At 28.1% G+C, this 20,820-nt stretch overlaps 2 protein-coding genes across 2 annotated transcripts in view; both read right to left on the bottom strand.

Annotated features, from left to right (window-relative positions):
• The window catches only part of Phum_PHUM189320 (class A rhodopsin-like G-protein coupled receptor GPRsif, putative), a gene marked incomplete at both ends in the record, with an annotated part of 20,079 nt that extends 15,651 nt beyond the window's left edge, over positions 1-4,428 (bottom strand). Inside the window, one exon of the mRNA XM_002425220.1 lies at positions 3,966-4,428. Coding sequence (XP_002425265.1) covers positions 3,966-4,428 — 463 coding nt within the window. The remainder of the gene's footprint in view (positions 1-3,965) is intronic.
• A 3,525-nt stretch (positions 4,429-7,953) lies between these two features.
• Positions 7,954-19,091, bottom strand: Phum_PHUM189310 (uncharacterized protein; the record flags this gene model as incomplete). The annotated part of the gene is made up of 18 exons (XM_002425219.1): positions 7,954-8,179; positions 9,165-9,311; positions 9,392-9,655; positions 9,739-9,957; positions 10,043-10,195; positions 10,278-10,366; positions 10,461-10,813; positions 10,887-12,485; positions 12,568-12,871; positions 12,944-13,232; positions 13,305-13,482; positions 13,571-13,988; positions 14,083-14,400; positions 14,833-14,997; positions 15,071-15,298; positions 16,711-17,151; positions 18,630-18,882; positions 19,087-19,091. 18 exons carry the CDS (start codon positions 19,089-19,091, stop codon positions 7,954-7,956), a joined length of 5,649 nt encoding a protein of 1,882 aa, XP_002425264.1.
• Positions 19,092-20,820: the final 1,729 nt, after the last annotated feature.

Raw genomic sequence — 20,820 nt, 5'->3', positions numbered from 1 at the left:
AAAAAAAAAAAAATTTTCCGGGGGAAAACAAAAAAAAAAAAATTTCTTTTTGTTCGAAGTATAGGGATTCCGACCCCATTTTTTTTTTTTTTTTTTTTTTTTTTTAAATGAACATCCTTGAAATCATTAAATCAAAACTAAAAGGGTTCATCTTAAAAAAATTAAATTCACCTTGAACCAATAACTAAATTTATTTGTGTATTATTATTATTATTATTATTATTATTATTATTATCATCATCATCGTGTTTTTTTTTTAAATTAAAAAATAGTAATAATAATAATAAAAGCGTCTGATTTGAAAAATTCTGTGGATGAAAAAGTAAAAAAAAAAAAAAAAAAAAAGAAAAAAAAAAGGGAATAAAGAATAATAATAATAATAATAATGATAACTCGATTGTCGATGTATAAAAAAAAGGATTATTATTATTATTATTACTATTATTATTATTATTATTATAACAACCGCGTTTGTTATTAAGTTTAAAAAGGAAAAATTTTTTTTAAAGAAAAAACTTGTTGCGTGATGCGTATAATATCTCGTTTGTTGTTTGTTTGTTTTTTCGATTTAAATAAAAAGAAAGGAAGAAGGGGAAGAAGGGGTGAAGAGGAGGAAGGGAGAGGGGGCAGGGAAGAATGCAAAAAATTTTATAAAAAGGTTACGTAACGGAATTTAAACAAAGAAATCAAAACAAAAAAAAAAAAACAAAAATTTTGCCCTTAATGTTAACTGACCTAATAATTGATTTTGTTGAGATGAAACAAAACAAGACCGGAGGCTAAAATGTTAATTTTTTTTTTTTTAACGAGAATTTTTTTCTATTCATACGAATCGCGTGTAATTTTTTTTGTTTTGTTTTCTTTCGGCTAAAGAGAACATTCTAGAAAATCACGAAATTTTCCTTTTTTTTTTTTCGTAACTTATAAATAAATAAATAAATGAAAAAAAAACTCTTATTTTTAAATTTTGATTAACCTATTTAAATTAATTGACCATTCGAAGGTCCCAATTTTTTTTTTTTTTCGATTTAACGGAAACGGAAACGCTCTTATGATTTTTCTCTTTCTCTCTCTCTCTCTCTCTCTCTCTCTCTCTCTCTCTCTCTCTATCTCTTTCTCTGTGAATTATTTCCGTTAGTTTATACAAAAAGAAAACGGAAAATTGGAAAATTTTTTTTTTAACTTTTTCAAACTGAAATTTTTTATTTAAAAAAAAAAAATATTTAACACGTGGAAAATTTTTTGAAATTTCCTTTTTTTCCAAAAAAGAGAACAAACAAACAAACAAACAAACAAACGAACGAATTTTCACTTTTTTAATTATTTAAAACTGAAAACGGGGAGAAGAGAGGAGGAAAAAAATTTTTTTTGACGTACGAAAACCCTTTTTTTCCCTTTATATAAAAAATAAAATAAACCGGAAAAGGAAACCACCAATTTATTCACTTCTTTTCCTTTTTGTGTTTTCCAATCTTCCCTCTCCTCGCCCTCCTAACACCCCTCTCCCGATAAAACAAAATCATTCCCCTTTCGTTTTGATCAATCACGTTTTATAAAAGTTTGTGGTGTTCAAAATCCCTGAAATCTTATCAAGCAACCCAATTACGATAATGATGATAATAATAATAATTATTATTAAAATTTTTTAAAGAATAAATAATGCATTATATGTATATAAATGATAATAATGATAATAATAATAATAATAAAAGTCAAATTATAATAGATGTAAATGAAGTATTTTTTCTTTTTTTTTATGATCTTTTCCACATAATTTCTTTTTCTTCTTCTTATTTTTTTTTTTTATAGCTTTGAAATGACTATTATCAATAATAATAATAATAATAATAATAATAATAATAACAAAATAATGATAGTAATGATAATAATAAAACACGAGAAAAAAAAAAAATATATATATATATATATATATGAAAAATAAAAAAATTATACGTTCGTAACGAAGGGGGAGAAAGGGGGAAGGGGGGAAATCCAAGGGCAAAAAATGTCACGGACAAGTTAACCCATATAAATAACGAGGAGAGGGGGGAGGAGAGGGGAGGAAAATTATTATTATTATGTTTTTTTTTGCAAAAAAAAAAAAAAAAAAGAAATTTGAAACGTCTAAAAATTTTTTTTTTAGGCCAACTGAAGATTTAAATAAACTAATCCTTTTTAACATTAAAAAAAAAAAAAATCCAGAAACTTCCAGAAATTAACTTAAAAAATATTCCAGAATGCGTTTGAATCAAATAAAAATAATTTACAAAAAAAAAAAAAAATTTAAATAATAATTTTTTAAATTTAATTAATAATCTAACCGAAATAAATAAAAAAATTAAATCAATTTAAATTTAAAAAAAATAAAAAAATAAAACGGGGGGGGGCTCCCCACGAACCCTAAAAGCAAAACAACATAAAAACGTCCTACTTTTTACGATTTTTTTTCATTTTAAATTTTATTGGAGAGAGAAAGTGGGGAGTAAATGACAAGAGAGAAAAAAAAAGTAAAATAATTTGTTAGAATTAAATGAAAGCACGTTTAAAAGCACGTAAAAAATAAATGACGCGTGTTAAAGAGGGGGAGGGAGCGGGTGGAGGGAGACGAAACAAACGAAAGAGACAATCAACAAACAAACAAACAAACAAACAAACGGTCGGATTAATTGAAATAATTAAATTTTACTACCGTTTACCTTACATTCCCTTTCGTTGGATAATATTTATTTTATTAAGGGAAAAAGCAGACGACAAAAAAATTAACCAATCAGAAAAAAGAAAGAAATGGAAAGTTTTTGATAACAACAACAACAACAAAAAGTTTTTTTTTTTTGAAATTTGAATGGAAATTTTTTTTTATTTATTTATATTGAATGAAAAATAAATAAAAAGCAGAAGGTTTTTAATTTTTCTTTTTTGCTGTTTGTATCAATTGAGAAAATTGAAAGTTTAATTTTTATATATATATATATAAATAAAAATTTCCAGAAAGGAAAAATATTCCATCGCGTTAATTAATACTGGAGAAAAAAAACGGGAAAAGAAAAAAAAAACGTGGGCATCCATCCTACACATTCTAAAAAGATTTCAAAAGAAAAAAGAAAATTCATTGAAAACAAAATCGTTGACCGAATAATTTCTTTAAAAAAAAAAAAAAAATGGGGTCAAAGTTTTTCAATTTTTTTTGCTACGATTCAAATTCCATCATTAACTCCATCGGTCGTTTATAAAAAAAAATAAAAAAAATAAAATTTTTTTCCCCCAAAATCGATAAATTTTGTAAAAAGTAAAAATTCAAAAAAAGTTTTTCACATATATGAAAAGTTTATGAAAAGTTTTCAGTCGGCCATATTGTAAATTTTCAATTCGTGTGTCAAAAAACTAATTAATGTTTTTCAAACTATTTTTTTATTACCACCTGTGACTATAAAGTCAACGTTTCAAACTATAAAAAAAAAATCCATTCGAATTTCCGTTTAATAAAACCGGAAATGACAAACGAGAGAAAGAAAATTGAGATGGAAAAATGTCTATGGTTTCGACAACAACAACAACAAAAAAATTTTCCACTACACGAAATAATTTTCTTTTTTCCCCAGAGATCCCAAAAAAAAAAAAAAAAAAAAAAAAATTTTAACGGGTGAATTATTTTATCATCCGCGAACGCAACAAAAAAAATCGTTAAAAATCTCTGAGAAACAAACAAACAAAAGAAAAGTAAAATGTCTGCTACGATTATTTTTTTAACCGTTAAAAAATAAATCGGTGACGTGTTTTATTATTATTATCATTATTTGAACGGTTCCTGGAATGTTTTTGTTGTTGTTGTTGTTCATTTTAACATCTCGCACACAATCACCCTTGTTAAAATTGTAGTCGACGTCATCATCGACGTCATCGTCGTACGTCAACTACAAAATTAACGTATATTCTAAAGAATAAAAAATGAAATAATGTAAACTTACGAACGAATATGTTTCCAAGAAGCGTCGCAGGTATGCATAAAACGACGACGAGTATATCGGCAATGGCGAGATTAACGATGAACAAATTCGTAACGGTTCTCATTCTCGGAGCGCGAAAAACGACAGCAACAACCAAACAATTACCGACTAAACCGACAGCGAAAACTATAAAATACGCGACGCAATAAACAATCGTAAGAGCCGGAGAATGCCTGTATAAATAATCATTATAATCGGAATGATTACCACCCGACGACGACAACGACGAATAAACGTTATCCGATATGTTTTTATTTCCGATCAAAACATTTTCATTTTCGTTACTTCCGGTCACGACGTTAATAATATCATTATTAATAAGATCACCGACTTCGGTAACGACTTTACGCGTGTAAACGTACGATAAATGTTGTCGTACCTGAAATTCCGTACGGATGTCTACGGTCGGCGTCGGCGGATACATTTTTTTTTTTTTCTTTCTTTCAACGTTTCCGGTTTTTGACTACGTTTTTTCCTTTTTATAACCGTCGATATATAACGAACTAACGTTAACGTTTTTCTTTCTGAAAATAAAAAAGGCACAATTATATTTAATATTTTTATTATTTTAAACCTTTTCTCCCATATTAAATTTTAAAAATATTTTCTTTTCGAATTTTCTGTTTTTCCGCCTCAAGAAAATTATCATTATTATTCCTATTGTTATTAAAACACAAATCATTTGAAATAATAATAATAATAATAATAATTTTATAATATTGAAATTTGATGTAATCATTTCGAGTTTGAGAAAACAAACAAACGAAAACCAACTCAATTTTAAAACGAATGAAAATAATTTTCATAAAATTATTATCATCATCATCATCATTATTATTATTACTATTATTATTATTTTATTCTGGAATATATTTCTGGAACGTATTAATATTAATCATTTATAGAAAATCGTATTCGACGTCACACGTTTAAATTAATTGACGATTCAAACGTGTTATAAATTTATTTATTTATTTTTTTTTCTCCCTCTATTTTTTTATAGCAAATAAAAAGTTTTTTTTTTTTAGTTTAGTTTTGCGTAGTCTGCATTTTAATGCATTAGCAAAAATTTTAATGACAGCAAATTTTCTTTTTCGTTTCGTTTAAAATTTAAAAAAAAATAAAAAATAAAAAATAAACGAAGCACATTTTATATAATTAATTTAATTGATATTTTTTTTTCCCCTCGATTTTATTAAATTACCCTTTATTATTATTATTATTATTATTATTATTATTGTTTTGCTATCGTTAATATTTATCGGTTTAAAAAAAAATAAATGAGTGAATAAATAAATAAATAAATAAAATAAAAAATCCGATTAAAAAACAAAAAAAAAAACAAAAGTCGGATGATGCGAATCGTAAATTTTTTTTTGTTTCTTTTTCCCGTAGCAATTAAAAGTATTAATAAAATTTTTTTTTTGCTATAGTTCATAAGATTTTTATACATTTATTACTATTTTTAATTGATAGCAAAAAAATTTAAAGTTTTAAAAATATTTCGTAAAAAAAAACGTATCGTCGCGTAACAACATCAAAAAAAGAAAAAAAATTAACAGCAAAAATATAAACGATAGCAAAATAATAATAATAATAATTAATTTTTTTTTACCATTATCATTCAATCTTGAATTTTAATTAAAAATTAAAAAATTAAAATAATTAATAATAATAATAATAGTATTTTTTGTACCGTTTTTAAAATCTTCATAATTTTCTTTTCATTTGATTTTTATCTTCCATTTCCAAAAAAAAAAAAAATTCCAAGCGTTCGTCAGTTGCTATAAAAAAATCCAGCCACGTTCGAAACTTGACTTTTATTATTATTATTAACGAAATTAAAAAAAAAAAAAAAAAAAAAAAACGAACGAACGTACGAACGAACGTATTCAAAACGGCGATGATTTTAAAAAGTCTACACGACACTCTTCTGGGTCGCGAGGTGGTGGCCGTTCGAATTCCAGCCAAGATTTTCTAGATCACAAGAGGAGAACGTTTGCGCGAAAACAGTTCGTTGGCTGACACCGCCGTTCAAGTTCAAAAAATATCTGAGCAGCTTGATTTTGTTGTTTTTTTCCTCTCTTCTCTTCTCTTCTTCTCTCTTTCATTCGTTTTATATCATATTTCTCTTCTTCTCCATTACGTCGTCTATCCTATCCTCTCTCTCTCTCTCTCTCTCTTTCTTTCTTATTTAAAAAAAAAATTTATTAGAATTTTAATTAAATTTGTTTAAAGAAAAAAATAATCGAATCGGATAATTACGTTCAATTTCCCCCCTCCCCCTCCCCCCACGTTTTTTTTTGTGAAATTTAAATAAAATGAAATTTTTTGTTTTTTAAATAAAAAAATTAATTTTCTAAATAAAATTAATCCGTTTCGATTAAATTTCTTCCTCTTCCTCCTACTCCTCCTACTTCTCCTCCTTTTACTGCTCCTCCTCCTCCTTCTCCTCCTCCCCCTCTTTCTACTCCTTCTCCTCCTTCTCCTTCTTCTCCTCCTCCTCCCCCTCTTTCAACTCCTCCTCCTCCTTCTCCTTCTTCTCCTCCTCCCCCTCTTTCTACTCCTCCTCCTCCCCCTCTTTCTACTCCTCCTCTTCCTTCTCCTTCTTCTCCTCCTCCCCCTCTTTCTACTCCTCCTCCTTCTTCTCCTTCTTCTCCTCCCCCCCTCCTTCTTCTACTTCTCCTCCTTTTTCTACTTCTCCTCCTCCTTTCCTCTACCCTTAAAAAAATTTTTATTTATTTATTTATGTTGCGCCGTTAAAATATTTTCAAACAAGGAAAATCTAGTTAAACAACGTAAAACAAAAAAATTATTATTAATAATAATAATATGAAATCGTTAACGTCACAAACGTGTTTTTTTTTTTTTTTTTGTCGACGACAACAAACACAAACAAACAAACAAACGGACGGACGGACGACTCGTCTAAAAATTTTTAAAACATTAAAAAAAAAAAAAATGGAAAAAATTGGATTAAATTTTTTCATTCTCTCTCGATCAGGAAAAAAAAAAAAAACCTGAAAAATAAATTTTATTAAGTACCCACAAACGGGTACCTACAAATAAAAATTAATTTTTATTTAAAAAAAAAAAAATAATCATAATAATAATGATAATGATAATGATAATGATAACAACCGTAATTATAATAATAATAATAAAAATTATTACTTTATTTATTTACGACGACATTTTTGTTTTATTTTTTTTTTATTTATCTTGCACGCGTTTTGATTATTATTATTATTATTATTATCCATCATCATCGTCATCATTATCATTATTATTATTATTTACGAGTTTACAAATTAAAATTTAAAAAAAAAAAAAAAAAAAAATTTTTTTATATACATACACACACGTTACAAAATTAAAGGGACGAATAAAAAAATTACGCGATTGCCCCTCCCCTCCCACCCTCTCTCTCTCCCCGTACTCCCTCTAATAAATAATAATTATTATTATTATTAGGCAACACGTGGCAATAGTAAACGTTAAGTAAATAAAAACAAAAAAAAAATTTTTTTAAATGAGAAGAGACTCTACAATCTTTTCTATAAACATACATAAATAATAGTCACGATCACGTTTTTTTTTTCCTTTTTGTACTATCACAATTATTATTATTATTATTACTATTATTATTATTATTATTATTATTATTATTAGTTTTTTTTTTTTTTTTTTAAAACTCCCGTTTCACTTTATTGCGATTCATTATCATTATCTTCATCATCATCAAAATAATCGTTATACGCATCGTGAAACGTTAATCTTGCGTAATGAGCCCAGTTTGGTCACATAGCATTGCTACCAACTTAACAAAAAATAATGAGAGACAAGAAAAAAAAATAATAAAATAAAAATAAAATGCTTGCCGTCATTCACTGCTAGACGATTCACACGATTTCGTTGTAATTTTTTTTTTTTTTTTTTTTCGTTTAGACTACCTAATGTTTCTTAAAGATGCCAATAATGCGTGGGGTAATGGCGGAGGTGGTGGCGGTGGCGGTGGTGCAAACAATGACGTCATACGTCCATCTTTAAATTCCGTTTTATTTTTTTTCGAAAAAACTTTTTCGCAAAAATTATCTTTTTTTTCTTCTAAATTTTTCTTTTTATTTTTTCTATCCTTTTGATGAAGTGATTTTAACGAATCCTCATAACTCCCACTGTAAAAAAAAAAAAATTTCAATTATTTCCGGTATGGAAAAAAAGAGAGAGAGAGAGAAAATGATGAAAAAAACCGGAAACGGATGATTTTAAAACGATGTTTCCGTGTTTTACTCTCGTACTACGGGGAAAAAAAAAAAAAATTATCGATTTTACTTTTTCATTTTTTCGAGAATGTGCTTTCGGGTGGCGGGGGTGGGGGGTGGGAGTGGGGGGGGAGTTTGCAGGGAACAAAATTTCTTCATCGGTTTTTTTTTTTAAAATACTCTTTTGCATATCGTAACACGTGAATTTTCCCCATTTTTTTTCGTTTGTGTTCCGATACCCTAGAAACATTTTTTTTTTTTTGTATTAAATATAAAAATCAATACGAGAAAACGTTCGAGCTTTTTGTCAAAATTGTTTAACTTAATTAAATTTTAGAAAAAAGTTTTTTGTGTTTTTTATTTAATTTCCTTTTCAATTTGAAAATGACGCGTAACTTTTCATTCTTTCTTTCTTTCTTTTTTAAACAATAAGATAAAGTTTATCTGAGTTTTTTTTTTTTTTTGGGGGAGGTTTTTTACACCCTTGGAATGTTTAAAAATATAATTTGTAACAAAGGATGATTGTTGTTTGCCCCGTGGAAAAAAAAAAAAAAAAATTCGTTAAATAAATAATTGTGATTGAAATAAAAGAGTGAAATAAATAAATAAAGGTTTTGAATTTTATCAATTACTGATAATGATGATTAGTTAAGCATAGAATGTCAAGTTGGTTAGAGAAATGTTGAGCGAGCAAATTTTCATTCAAAGTGATTCTTGTGTTTTTTCAAGCGTAAACATGAAATTGTTTTGTTTTAAAAAGGACTGTGTGTGTGTGTGTGTGTGAATGGAAGCGATGGAAGAAATTGACAAAGCAAGCGAAAAATTGACAAAAAAGTTTCTGACAGATGACACTAAGAATAAATTTTTAACGATAGTTGTGATTTGAAGCGCTATTTACTTGGTGCTGTCGCCTGAAGAAGGACTTGTGGAATGGCCACACGGGCAAACGCCTCCTCCTCCTCCCCCTTCAGTTATACCTGAATCCTTTCCGCTCGAATGAAGTGACGTTAACGATGTTTCAAGCCTACCAAAGTGACTATTCGACCTGTAAAAAATACCTAAAATTATTTATTTTACGGTTTACGAATGTGATTTTTTTTTGTAATTCGTTAAAAAATAACGTACCTTGCCAAAGGAGGTTTCATTTGTGAATGTCTACGTTGCATTCCAGGTCTGTGACTTCGATAATAAATCGATTCGTGACGAAATCTTCTTTTCGAATCGTGTAAAGTTGATTTGTTCGAATGTAAATCCGCGTATGTGTCCGTTACGTTACCCGGACACAAACCTTCGTGAAAACCACTCGTGGGAAATAAATGAGAAGGTTTAACAACGGCTTTGGCTAATGTGAATCCGACCTCCGGAGCCGGATACGTTTTTCTTCTTTTTCTAATTAAAAAAATGTAAAAAATTCTCTCATCTTGAGAGGAAACGAAGAAACGAAGGAAACATGTGAGAAATCGATAGCAAACCTTTTTTTTCCTCTTTCTATGCATCCTATACATATGGCAGATGCCATCGCTCCAACGAAAACAACGCAACCGAGTATCACCACTGTGATTTCCAAAACGGATAAAGTACTTTTCTGAGAGCGTGGCTTTGCTGGTAATGGTTCATTCGTATAAGCAAAATCCGTTATTCTAAAAGAATCCAAATTTCTTTTTATATCGTTGCTTTTATCTTTCATTATTCTAAAAAAAAAAAAAAAAATGTAAAATAATAAATGAATGATATTTTTCACGAGGGTAAATATTTTTTACAAATATTGATACGCACTGATGGAAAGATTCCATATCTACCAAAACATTCAAAGATGGATTAATGGCGTAAAGATAAACGTCCGTCGTTTTTCCATCATCTTGATCATTTCTTATGTGTGGTTCTATTTTACGAGCTCCAACTTCCAATCCCGTTATGTTTGATATGGTTCTGAAAAATTTTTTAAATCAAATTTTGAAAAAAAGTACTTTAAGGTAATTAATTTTTTTTAAATTTTAAAATTATTAATTACCCGGTAATAAAATTTATATTTTTTTCTACGATTGTCGGTTTTGATTTTGCTATCATGACAACTTGTCTCTCATTATCTAATACGTAAACCTGTCAAAAAAAAAAAAAAAAAAAAGAATAAAGAGAATTAAAAACGAAAAATTTTTTAAACGTTTAGTTTTTTTTTTTTAAATTTTTTACTCACGAATACGTTAGCTATAGAGGATCGACCATCATCGGCTCCTCTTCTGTCGACGGCTTTAACATCGAATCCGAAGACTTTTCCAGCATCTTTCATGAAACTGACAATTGATCGAATTTGACCCGTCACTGGATCGATGGTGAATTTTTGCGAATCTTCTCCTCTTCCTAGTATAAAATAACGTATTTCACCGTTAAGACCCTCATCGAGGTCTGTCGCTTCCAGTTTAAGAATTTCATAGCCGTAACTTGCAGTTTTCGGTACAACAGCAACGATGGGTACGTTATGATGTTTAAATTTGGGTGCGTTATCGTTTACGTCTTTCACTCTCACTATTATTTTAACTTCGTTGTTTGCTGTTGGAAAAATGTACAATTCAAAAGTAAAAAAAAAATTTGTTTAAAGCGTATTTGAAAGGACTTGACTTACCTAAACCGATCATTTTTTCTGCTGGAGGAGGATAAATAAATGATACCATTCCTCTGGCTCTTTTAATTTTATCAACTCTTATTTTTATTTCGTATTTTGCTTTTGTTTCTCTGTCGGGTTTAACCAAAAGACTTAAAGTTCCGTTTGTCGGATTTATGTTGAATTCGCTGCTGTCCAAACCAGGTACGATAGAATATTTAACTCTTAAATCTCGATACTTTTCCGAAACGTTGACCGTGAGAAGTTCGAGAGGAGGAAATAAATTTTCTTCTACTTCTACTTCGTAATATTTATGATCGAAAATAGGTTCTCTTATGTCTTCATCATCTTCCGGAACATCTATGATGCTCACTATAAGCAAAGCCGTCGACGTCAGACTGGGTTTTCCCAAATCTGAAGCGATGACCGTTACATTATGAATCGGTATATGTTCGTAATCGAGCTTATTGGCCACGGCAACAATTCCTTCTTTCGAATCTATTTCAAAAAAAGTCGGAAAATTTTTTTTTCTTATTATGTCAAATAAAAATAAACCGTTTCCGTTTCCGGGAAAATCAGAATCGTTTGCCGATATTTTAATAATCGGAACTCCGAGAGCGGTATTTTCTTGAACGGTTGCGTAATATACAGGTACCAAAAGAATTTCGCTACCTTCCTCCGAACTATTTTCTAAATCTTCAAGTTGATATCGGGGAAGTTCCAGCAAACGATCGAAATGGAAAAATTCTGGAGGATTATCATTTATATCCGTGATGTGTACTTCTACCAATACACTAGCCGTAAGCTTCGGTTCTTCTTTTGCGTTGTCACTGGCAATGACTTCAAAAATATAAGAAGCTTTTATTTCTCGATCAATGTGACCGAAAACATAAATTTCTCCTTCCGTTTCGGAAATTCTAAACGGAAACTGAATTTCTTCTGCTTTGTAAGAAATGGTGTACGTAACGTTTGCATTATCTCCGTAATCCGCATCGCTACTTTGAACTTTTCCCAAAATATGATTAGAGTAAACACCCTCGACAAGATCGAAATCGTATGAGGATTCTGAAAAAACGGGAGCGTGATCATTCACGTCTTTCACGTAGATAACAAGTGTCACGTTATCCGTGTATCCTCCATTATCGAATGCCGACACGGTGAGACGATATTTCGTTTCGGGAAAAAGTTTCGTAGCGATCGTAACCTCACCGGAATTCGAATCGACAAGAAAATGTTTTTTACTTTGAGTATTTACATCACCGATTTGGTTAGAAGGAACTACGACTTCTTTAATTATTTTGTAAGTAATGGACGAATTGGCATCCTTATCGTCGGCTAATAATTTTATTATGGAAGTTCCAACCGTCACGTTTTCTGACAGAGAAATAATGGGAGGCAATAAAACAGATGGTTTCAGACTAGAACCTGAATTATCACTGTCCAATTGAAGTAATTCGTGTTCGATATCGCTTGACGCATAACGAAATTTTAATTTACTTTCATTAGTGTCGACAATTTCAATATCTTCATCTTGCATGACGACCATTTGTAAAAATTTCGGTGGATTGTCATTCTCGTCATCCACGTGCACCGTAAGTTTTACTTCGGAATTTAAATTTCCTTTTAAAAAAATTGAAATTTTCATTTATTAAATTTAAATTAAATTGTGATTTTCAAATTAAAATATTCATTTGATTCTCACCTTTGTCTTTGGCTACAACTTTCAACGTGTACGTTTGTTTTTCTTCTCTGTCCAGTCCGTATGCGATATTTTTTCTCAAAAAAAGCCTTCCCGTGACTTGATCCAAAATGAAAATGTCACTACCCTCACCGTAAAGCGTTATTTTAAATTGAGAATTAATATTCGAATCCGCATCGTTTGCTTTTATGAAATGATTTAAAGTCACTTCCGTTCCGCCAGGTGAATTTTCTAATATGTGACCTTCATATCGATTGTGTTCGAATACCGGTGGATTGTCATTCTCATCTTCGACCACAACGGTGACCTTCAAAAAAAATTTATATTTAATTTTTTTTTAATTCAATTTTTAATTAAATCGAATTTGTTTAATGACTACCTGATAAACTTTAGCCGTTCTTTTCCTCGTACGAGTACTTTCTACAATAATTACTAAATGATAAATTTCCCTTTCTTCTCTGTCTAGACCCCGTTGGGTATATATTGTACCGTCTGATGATATTGCAAATTTATCAGCGACTTCCGGTTGATTGGCAATTACAAACCGTAACGATTTCCACCAGGCGGATTTATTAGTGTAGGGACTTTCGTACGGTCGAACAATTTGTCCGACCAAAGCCCTGGGCATATTTTCACGAACTCTCAATTCGATCGGCCCACTATTTTCTCTGTTTAAAAATCGGATAAGTAGTAAATTGGAAAAATTTTAACGATTCCAAAAAAATTTTTTTGTGACATACCGAATAATGGGTTGTTTATATTCTTCCGGATCGACAACGTGTATGGTCAAATTTGTGACTAGGGTAATTTTTTTTTCATCCGTAACCAAAGCTTCAAAATCGTAAAGAAAACGATCGAACCTTTGAAGTTCGCTAACGACACTGATAACTCCCGACGTTTCTTCAACGGCAAACGGTACTAAAAAATATAATAATAATAATAATAATAGTAATAAAAATTTTCATCTTTTATTATTAAACTTTCGCCTTTTTTCTCATTCGATTACCTCCATCTTGATAGCTATGAAGAAGATCGTAAAGAACTCGATGCTTTTCCAATGCTTCGGTAACACGAATTTGTCCTACGCTGGTACCTATAGGAACATCACCACCCACCCAAAATTCATATGGGGCTCCGATAAAATCAGGTACAAAATTATTTTCTCCCGTTTTTAATACTTCGATTGTGACAACGGCTAATGAAAATCTTCTTTCGCTCGGATTTTCAGGTTGATCCGAAGCTTCGACAAAAAGCGCATATCTACCTTGTTCCAATGGATATTCGTTGACTTTAATGACTCCCGTTATCGAGTCTATAATAAATGTATCGAATTTTCTGCTGACGTTCGAATTAGTCTTGGATGGATATTGAAAATTATACGTGACGCGACCGTTATTTCCCAAATCGGGATCGGTTGTTTTCACCTGAAAAATTAATGATGACGTCATTTAAAAGGAAAAATTACATAAGTGATACGTTCACGTAAAATGACAGTTAAATAATTTAAAATAATTTTACCTGTCCGACAATATGTCCAATTTTTGCATCACCAGGTACGTTAAATTCGTATAAATTACTTGGTAAAAATGTCGGATTGTTGTCGTTGGCATCGATGAGTGTGACTTCGACGGAAACAAAAGCAGTTTTTATTTTTTTATTAACATCCGTTATAACGCTAGGAGTTTTTTCAATGGCGTAAACTTTCATGCTTAAAGAAGATTGTTTTTCACGATCTAATATATTTTGATCTCGTACGGTAAGCCAACCCGATTTCGGATCTATATTGAAAGCTTTACTTTTGTCTTCTAATTGAAAAACGAATTCTCCATTTTCACCCTAACAAAAGAAAAAGAAAAAAAGTTTATATATAAAATTTAATATTAAAATGAATTTAAAAAATTTCAAATATTTTCAACTGTAATATTTAAAAAAGAGAGAGAGTGAGTGAGACGAAAAAAAAAGAAATTAAATCTGAATCTTTTGCCCTTGATCCTAAATTCCCAAGTTTAAAATTGAGGTAATTTAAAAGAAAAATGAAAAAACTTTTTTTCCGAAAGAGAGAGAGAGAGAGAAAATCGACCTCATTTTCTAACCATTATTAAAATTTATTTTATTCACTTAAAATCACGAACCTTGAAAAAAAAAAAAAAAAAAAAAAAAAAAATTTTTTCCATAGAATTTCTTAAACAAATTTGTAAAAGATGAAGAAGTGCGTTTTGTAAATATTATATAAAACTCAAAACAAATAATTTTTTTAAATTAACGTACCTGATCCTTGTCGGTGGCAATGACTTGTAATACGCTAAAACCGTTCGGAAGATTTTCAACAATGCTTATGTTATAAAGATCGACTTCGAATTCAGGTACGTTGTCATTGATATCGATGATTTTTATTTCCGCTCTCGCGTATCCGGCTTTTAACGGATTATCGATCTGTTCGGGATGAAAAATAAATAAATAAATAAAAATTTATAATTAATTTTAATTAATTAATTAATTTTCTCACCTGTGACGCTTGTATTTGTAAATTAAACGTATTTCCAATCAATAAAGATTCCTTTTCCAAATCGATTTCTTTTTCTAAAAACAAAGTTCCGTTTACGGGATCTATATAAAAATAACCTTTGTCATTTCCGGTTGTTATGCTATATTTAACCGGAGTGTTTATTTCCAAATCCGAATCGTAGGCTAATATCGGTGGTTTGAAACGAATTTCTTTATGAATTTTATTACCCTGAAAAATAAATAAATCGATCGATTGATCGATAGATCGATCGATCGATCGAACGATTATTTTTGTTTCTGTCAAGCATGATAATTACGAAAAAAAATTACTCGGTTGATATTTTACGACATTGTAATCGAATCATTTTTTTTTATCGTTTCAAAAATTAAATTATCCGTTTATTATTATTATTATTATTATTATCATTATCATTTATTACTATTAATAACCTTATCAAATTATTTAAAGGGGTTATTAATCAGAATCACGTTAAACGTTGGAAAAAAAAAAATTACGTAAATTATCGTTAACGTAACGTTATGCGAAAGAATTTTTTTTTCTGTGCGTATGTGCGTGCGTGTGAAAAAGAGAATTCGTTTGTGTTTTTCTCTGTGCGTGTTTTACGCATAATCAAACACAGACAGACGCAAAAAAAAATAACCACAAATGACTACTTCGACGAGTTGGAAATTATGAAAAACAAGTGAATGACTTTTAACCGAACGGGCTAAATTTATAAAAAAAAAACCTTCTTAGAAATATTTTTATCGATTTGTTTTTTTTATGTTTAATAATAATAATAATAATAATAATAATAATAATAATAATAATAATGATTAGGAAAAACCAAAGTAAATTAAGTAATTTTTAGCCTGTTGATTTTATTAAAAAAATAATATCAATTAATTTTTATTAATAAATATAAAAAATCGATATGAATCCTCCGTTCAGTTATTATTATTATTATTATTGACAATAAAATAAAAAAAATTTTTTTTTTTTTATGTGCGACATAAAATAGTGTGGCAAACTTGTCGCACGACGTTAAAATAAATAAAATAAAGCATGCGGTCGAATAAAAAAAAAAAATTTAACAACAACACATCGTCAGGTGAATCGACGCCTGGTTTTTTTTATTTATTTTATTTTTATTCATTCATATTAATAAATTTATTTTTATTTATGTTTTTAAATAATTAGATTAATACATAAAATATTATTTACGGTATTAAAAAAAAAAAAAAAAAAAAAAAAAATCGTAACGTCTTTTTTTTTTTTTTTTGCTTCGAAATATTCAGAGACTAGGATTTAACTGTCGTTAAATTTTTTTTTTTTCGAGGGGAGGCTTAGGGAGTATCGTTTTTCGTAAGGGATAAAAAGAAAACAAATTAAAATTGATCGGTTGACCTGGTTTCGAAAAAAAAATTTTTCTTTCTTTCCCCCCACCCCAACCAGATTTTAATTGAGAGATTTCGGTTAATTATCTTCAAAAAGTTTTTAAAAAAAAAAAGTTATTTAATTATATTTGTCTGACGATTAATTGCCATTTGTGCGTGCGTGCGTGCGTGCGTGAGTGCGTGAGTGCGTGAGTGGGTGTGAATGCGAATAAAAAAAAAAAAAAAGTTTTTGAATTTACTCACCGTTATGGGATAAAATTCGAGTATTTGAGTTTTATAATGTTCTCTTGTAAATCGTGGATTTAAATCATCATTATCTAAAACTTTTATTCGTAGAGTCGTCGTTGTATTCCTTTGTGGGATTCCCCTATCCGACGCCATTATTTTCAACGCATATTCCGTACCCCCCGAATCATAATCCAAAGGTTTTCTCAATATCAAATCGGGCCTGTGACTACTTTCCAATGAAAATTTTCCTTCTTTGTTTCCACCGACTATGGCATAATGTACGTCGGAATTTGGCGTGTTTGGTTTATCCCTATCGATTGCACGTATGCCACGAAATATGGTCAAACCGACCGGAGTCAATTCGTCAACGGTTACATGATAAGGAACATCTAGAAAACGTGGAGCGTGATCGTTTATATCTTCGACGTAAACCGTCACGGACATGTACGTAGAAATCTAAAAAAAAAAAAAATTTTTTTTTAATTTTATTTTTTTCTATGGATAAAGCGTAAAGCACGAAGAAGATAATAATGCAATTTTTTTTTGTGACGTGTCAGAAGATGATCCGATTATTATTTTCTATATCGAAAAAAAAATTTCATGTGATTATATATATATAATATAATTTTTTGACATAAAAAAACATCGAACACATTGCAGAAAATTAATTTTTTTTTTTTTTTTTTATTACTTTTCTTTTTCGAAATCTTACAACATCTTTTATGTTTTCTCATCAAAAATCACAAGGTCTGGTTTAGTTTTTAAAAAAAAAAAAAAAAATAGATAAAATGTCCGTTTTTTTTTTTTCAAAAAGTGGTTCAATAATTTTTTCGTTTTGCGGTTTCTTTTATTTATTATTATTACTTTTCAACAAACAAACGGAAAAAAAAAAAAAATTCTTAAAAAGACAAAAAAAAATTAATATTCAAATTTCCCTCCTCCCTCCCCTTCCCCCTCCTCCTCCCTCTCCCCCGTTTTATTCTTAAAAAAAAAAAAGATTTTCGTGAGAATTTAGTTCAAATAATACCTTTAAGGTATTCATTCACAAACGATAAATCGTTGTGTCGAACACAACCTTTTCGCACGAAATAAATTTTTTTTTTTTTTTTTCTATTAAAAAAAATTTTCCGAAAGTCTACTAGGTCACGCAAGGTCAAATGTGTTAGTATTACATTTTCTGGGTATGACCCTAAAAAAAAAAAAATTTACGTTATTCGGATTTAATATGTGAAAAAATTCATTCATAAAAATTAAAAAATTGTTTACTATCAAAAACAAAATGGATGCTCGAAGACAAATGAATAATTAAAATTAAACTCTCGTGTGTATGTACCCGATCATTTTGAAAATATGTTATGTAGAATGAGATTTTTACACATAGGTTTAAACATGACCTTAAAGTTCACACGTGTGAAAGGTTAAACTTTTTCGGGGGGTTTTTTGTTTTTGTTTTTGTTTTTTTTTTTTTTTCCTCATCAGTTTAAATAATAAAAAAAAAAAAAAAGAAAAACTTTTTTACTACAATTCGTAGGATACGAAGCGGAATGAAAGAAAATTTTTTTTTTTTTTTTTTGATACACTTTCTTCGATGTGATTTTTGTTATAATGGCGCGCAAACGCTTTTTTTTTTTTTTTTTATGTTTGTTTTCTCTTTCATTGTGTGTTATATTGGATAGTTTAACATGTGAGAACCCACACTAAATATGTTAGATCTCCTTTCTAAAAGTGAAACAAAAAAATCTTTTTTTTTTTTTTTTGCTATCAAACTTTCAGATTTATACATTTCAATGTCGCCGCCTTAAAAAATTTTCATTAAATTACTTTCTCCGGACAAATAATTATATGCGGTTTTTACAATTTTTTTAAATTTTTTTTTTTTTTTAAAACCATTTTTAAAAAGAAAATTTTAATAAAAAAAAAAAAAAAAAACTCACCGTATCTAATCCGTTGTTATAATCGCAAGCTATTTTAAATTTTAATACGTTTTGCGGATTATCATTATCGACGATATCATCCAAAGATCTTAATAATATAATTCCTATTGTCGTCGTATTTATTTCCCTAAATCCAAAATAAGATGCATCTTCTAATCTTTCGACGGGTAGTAATGTTAAATTGTGACGGGGGTAAACATCCACCGTTAATATCGTTTCGTGGATCGGTGTATTTTCCGTCACTCTAACGAACCTTAAATAATCACCGTAGGAATGAAATTTGCAACCTGGAAAAAACGAACAAACAAACAAACAAAAAAAAATTATATTTTCTCCTCGAAAAGTTACGGCCATTTTTTTTTTTTTTTAATTACCCATTGATTTTTTTTTTATTTTTTTTTTCTAGATCTTTCTAAAACTTTTCTTTTAATTATTATAAATATAATAATTCTATTACGTCATTATGTTAAATAAATTAAAAAAATGATTTAACGATTTTTATATAAAAAAAAAAAAAAAAAAAAAAAAAAAAAGGAAATGAGGGCCGATAACGGTTTTTTTTTTTTAAACCATTCACTTCAATCAATATTTTCATTATTATTATTATTATTATTATTATTATTATTATTATTATTATTATTAAAAAAAAAAACAAACAAATAATAAGGGAAAAATTTTCTATTATAATAAAAAAAAATTCGAAAGTGTGACTAATTTTTATATAAAACATGATATAAGAAAAAAATTCCCAAATCATTTAATTAATGATAATAATAATAATATTTACAATGGATAATAATTACGTATCAAATTAACGATTGATTGTTTTTAAAATAATAATAATAATAATAATTTGTTTTTTATGCATTTCAAATCAATCAATCGATCGATTTTTTTTTTTTTTTTTTTATATTTTAATATATAAATTTTCAAGCGAGATTAAATATTAACAACTTTTATGATTTTCATACACCTTTTCTGATGTTTCCCGTTTATTATTATTATTATTATTATTATTATTATTATTATAACTATCATTATTTTTATTAAAATTAATTAAGTGATGATTGATTGATTGATTTTAATAAAAAGTAGATTAATTATATTTTTATGCACTGATTAATATATATGCAATAATATTTATTCACACTTTTTAATGGATTTAAAATAGTAAAATTAATTTATCATCGATTTCACTTGTGTGGGTTTCACCGTTGAGGGGGTTATACCTAAAATTATTTTCTAATTATTATTATTATTTAAAGTAACTGTCAAATGCTTTTAAAGACAATAAAAAAAAAAAAATGATTGCAATCGTTTTTTATAACGTCTATGGTAATTTTATTATTATTATTTTGTTCTGATTTTACTTTCACACATTCTTGCACGTGTTTGATACAAATAAGAAATCGTTAGATCGGTTTTAAATAAAAATTATTAACAATATTATTATTTTAATTAAACGAATCAATCGTTTTATTTTCGAGGGGAAAACGTAAAAAAAAAAATTTAAAAAAATTTATTTATTTATTAAATTATCCCCGAGAAGGTTTTTGTGGCGAATTTATTGTATTAATTGAAATTTATTTTATATAAAAAATTTTATTTAAAAATATAATAATTTGTAAAATTTTCTTCTTATTATTTATAAACTTTTTTAAAATATTTATTGAATTTGTTTGTTCGATTTCCCTTATTCAACAAATTTTAATCAGATTATAAAAATTTGACTAGTATTCTAAACGATTCGAAAATTTTTTTTTATTTTACAATCGTTTCGAAATTAATGACGTCATTCAAATACTTTTCAATGAACCAAATTTTAACTTTTGTACGCGAGAATTTAATAAAAGAATTTATTTAAATAAAAAAAATCGCGTAATTTTCCATTGAAGCACGTGTATGTAAGTAATGTGCACGTGTAAATTGTAGTGTAAACACGTGTAAGTGCGTTACGAAACAAAAAGGGGTATTTATCAAATTTACCAAACGTGGTAACATAGAATTTCTAAATTTAAATTAACGCGCGTATAGTAAAATCGATTTTTTTCTTATCATTTTTGTTGTAATTATAAAAAAAAATATATTTAATTGATAATAAACGATAATAATAATAATAATAATAATAATAATAATAATAATAATAATAATAATAATAATAATAATAACCATAAACAATAATAATTTGCAA

Source organism: Pediculus humanus, genomic scaffold (assembly GCF_000006295.1).
Source record: "Pediculus humanus corporis 1103172107540 genomic scaffold, whole genome shotgun sequence".
NCBI classification, from domain to species: Eukaryota; Metazoa; Arthropoda; class Insecta; order Psocodea; family Pediculidae; genus Pediculus; species Pediculus humanus.
This window is presented reverse-complemented; position numbering and strand designations above follow the sequence as displayed.